Source organism: Nuphar pumila, chromosome 11, assembly GCF_984573655.1.
Source record: "Nuphar pumila chromosome 11, dmNupPumi1.hap1.1, whole genome shotgun sequence".
In the NCBI taxonomy this organism is placed as follows: domain Eukaryota; kingdom Viridiplantae; phylum Streptophyta; class Magnoliopsida; order Nymphaeales; family Nymphaeaceae; genus Nuphar; species Nuphar pumila.
The window spans coordinates 104,745,387-104,748,865 of NC_143259.1; the positions used below are offsets into that span (position 1 = coordinate 104,745,387).

At 46.3% G+C, this 3,479-nt stretch overlaps 1 protein-coding gene across 1 annotated transcript; it reads left to right on the forward strand.

Annotated features, from left to right (window-relative positions):
* Positions 1–386: 386 nt before the first annotated feature.
* Positions 387–2,245, forward strand: LOC149822673 (putative BOI-related E3 ubiquitin-protein ligase 2). Its single transcript, XM_089981209.1, has 4 exons — positions 387–578; positions 689–810; positions 907–1,154; positions 1,343–2,245. Exons 1-4 carry the CDS (start codon positions 529–531, stop codon positions 1,865–1,867), a joined length of 945 nt encoding a protein of 314 aa, XP_089837335.1. The 5' UTR covers positions 387–528; the 3' UTR covers positions 1,868–2,245.
* Positions 2,246–3,479: the final 1,234 nt, after the last annotated feature.

Consider the following 3,479-nt stretch of genomic DNA (forward strand, 5'->3'; position numbering starts at 1 on the left):
TAGGTGCACCGAGTCAGCCCGAGACGCTAGTGATTCGTTCACTAGAGCTGGCCACGCAAGCCGAACACAACCTACCTCGACTCAACCTGGACTCACAGCTCGGCTCAACTCAGACTCAGCTTGGTGTGGGTGGAGAGACGAGCTTCACATGTGCGGGGGAGCGCGTAGGTCCTCGTGCGAGGAGGCGGCGTGGCAAACGGTGCGGGTCGTGAGGGTTGTGCCAGTTTTGAGTCTTTGGAGGAATTCATTTCTTTTATCTCCCTCTTTCACTCCTTCAATCTTTACCTCTCTCTCTCTCTCTCTCTCTCTCTCTCTCTCTCTCTCTCTCTGTGTCTCTGCTCTGAGAGTTCACACCAACTGCCCGATTTATTTCATCCCCACCTCAAATATAAAACTTGTAAGCCAACCAAACAACGCCAATCTCCCTCTCTTTTTTTCTCTCACTAAAAAGCCTAAATATCCCCCACACATTCTTCCTCCCCTCTGCCATTTCATTCACAATCTCTCTCTCTCTCTCTCTCTCAGACCATGGCTGTTGATGCCCAATACAATTCCTTCATGGCACAATTCCAAAACAGGTGCCTCTCTCTCTCTCTCTCTCATGTATATGTATATGTATATGTATATGTATAGAACAGAAAAAGTTATATTTCAGGTATCCTAACTTTTGGTTCTTGCGGGTTCACAGAGAGAAGATGTTGGGAGAGAACACCAACAACTTGAATATGAGTTTCGGGATCCCCATATCGCTAGCGGATACGTTGCAGGACTTCCCGGCCCCGGGAAACCTCCTTCCGTACAACAATTCCGGTAGGCGTACAACAGAAAACAAATGGTATTTCATCGATTATTTTCCTTCTTCCCCTTCTCTCGGTATTGATTAGTTGGTGTTCTTCTCCGTTGTAGATTTCATTCCCGTGATGAGCACCGCGGTCTTGAGCGGACCACAAAGCGGCCTCACCAGCAACAACAACAATAATCTCACCAACTCGAGAAAACGCGGCCGGGAATGCTCTTACTCATACCCGCTGGCGTGCCGTAATCCGGCGACGCCGAACCTGGTCTCCGGCGACGTGTTTTCCCTCTTAGGCGAGGACGTCGCCGCTCAGATTCAGCAGCAGCAGCAGGAAATCGAGCGATTCATTGCCCTTCAGGTACTTTTTTTTTTCTTTTTTCTGTTGATACAAATTAGAGTTGCATGGTTAATTAACTCCTTTTCAATCCCGCTGTCGTAGCGAATGGTTCTAAAGGTCTTGTTTTGTTTAGCAAATTGCGACCACCAATTTAATATCCTCTGTTTTTCAAGTTTTTTGATCGATTCGAATCGGTTGGTGATGTGCAGATCGAGAGGGTGAGTTTAGACCTCGAGGAGAAGCGAAAACGGCACTCGAGGCGGTTGATGGCGGTGGTGGAGGAGGCGGTAATGAAGAAGCTGAAGCAGAAAGAGGCGGAGATCGAGAGCATCGGGAAGATGAACTGCGAGCTGGAGGAGAGGGTGAGGTCGCTGAGCGTGGAAAACCAGCTGTGGCAGAACCTGGCGCGGAGCAACGAGGCGAAGGCGAACGCGCTCAAGACCAACCTCGAGCAGGCGCTCGCGCTCGCCAACGAAGGTCGCGGCGACAGCGAGGAGGACACCGCGGAGTCCTGCTGCGAAGCAAGCAACGAGCAGAAGACAAGGCAGCAACAAGGGCTTGATAAAGACGCGGAAGAGAGGAGGTGGTGCAGGCGGTGCAGGCAAGGGCCGTCGACCGTACTGCTGCTGCCATGCAGGCACCTCTGCCTCTGCGGGCACTGCGCGCCTCTCGTCGAAGAGTGCCCCATCTGTAAATGCACCAAGACCGCCACTGTACAGGTCTACTTGTCATGACCCATATTTCTTCTCATGGACCTACCTCCTCTGCGCGCATAGCCCCATGGGCAGAGGTACTAGTCTCGGAGTTTTACACAGCCTGAGCCAGCGGATTCAGGTCTTCGTGCCAGTTGCTGTTTCTTCGGGTTATGAATTCAAAAAAAAAAAAAGCAAAGAAGAAAATGAAAAAAAGAGGGTAAAAAACCTATTTGTTTGATTCATTTATTTCATTTCATCCTTTCTTTGAAAGTTATATATCTTGCACCTACCTTGTCGACTAGCTATTATTGCACCGTATGCTTTAGCTTGAAATCTTTCTGAGTTGTTTTTCTTTTTAATAATTCAGACTCGTAGCTAAAAATCACTTATAATTCAAGATTATACTTGGTTTATTAACTATAGTTGTCCAAATTCATACTCATGGTAATTAGCCTACATTTAAAGATGGTTAATCCTTCACGGATTCGAAATTATACCAGCTTTACCGTCACCAAATTGGTTTTTTTGCTCATTTTTACCTTCATTAATTTCTTTCTCTCTTAGATAAGTGTAAACTTCTTTTTTTTTTTATCTTGGAAGGTGAAATTTTAAAGCGAGAAAGAATAGGAAAGACCAACTTAGGAACTAAGAAACACTTGAACACCCAAATATGACTACTTCATTTTTTGAAGAAAAAAAATGAGGTACCCAAATATGCATACCTCATTTTTTTTTTCCTTTCATCAGAAAATTAGGTATGCATATTTGCGTAGCGTCTGAATTATTAAAAAAAAAAATTGTTGCCTTTTTTTACAAGTGAATAGTTAACCTTTTCAAAAGTTGAATAGTTAAGGGGCGTTTGCATCTTTGGCCACAGGCCACCCAGGCATCCGTGTTCAGGACGCAAGAGTCGGACCATTCACAAGAATTTGGGACAAAAGGGTCCTGCCCATGTTGCTACCGAATGCCGTGCAACCTGCCTAAGGGGCCCACTTTGTCCTCTGGTGGGTTTTATTCCATGTTTCAAATGGGACGTTAGGCAGTGTTTGATGCGCTGAATGCACCCCGTCTCAACATCTGAGCAGCGTTCTGTCCAGAACGTGTGCGTCCCAACGTCACTGTTTAAAATATAACAGCAGAGAACAAAACTGTCCCACTTATTCAAACGCGTTACAAGCAACATGGGAGGCCGCTTTGTTGCTGCACAGAACTTGTACCGCAAGTCAAACACACCTTTAAGGGCGAAGAGATTTGGTGTCACCCGGATATAGTCCCCCCTTTGGAGTTAGATCCTAGAGCATGCTTGGGTTCAAAGAATTCAGTGGAATTGGAATCTTCTCCCACTAAACCCTGCTTTACAGATGGAAATTTGCCAAAGGATTTAGTGGAATTGGATTCCAATTCCACAAGTTCCCGCAATCCAAACACTGCCTGGGTTCCTCTACATTTAATCTGGACCTGGACAAAATTTTGACCGTCCTGATCCGGGCGCATTCGTGGGGCCAATTGCTGGTGGTCCTTATTTGGTAGGTCTATCATGCGGTTTGGTTCTGGGGACGGTGGACAGAAGGCATGATGGTACAATAATGTGTGCACAATGTCACGTGAAAGCTGAGAATGTGCCCGTTCTTGAAGGACTAATCGGTTATTT

Bases quoted from the DNA above. Each gene is read 5' to 3' on its own strand.
- LOC149822673 (XM_089981209.1), top strand. From the start codon at position 529: ATGGCTGTTGATGCCCAATACAATTCCTTCATGGCACAATTCCAAAAC. The intron at 579-688 runs GTGCCTCTCTCT...GCGGGTTCACAG, and splicing joins ATGGCACAATTCCAAAACAG to AGAGAAGATGTTGGGAGAGA. The intron at 1,155-1,342 runs GTACTTTTTTTT...GGTGATGTGCAG, and splicing joins AGCGATTCATTGCCCTTCAG to ATCGAGAGGGTGAGTTTAGA.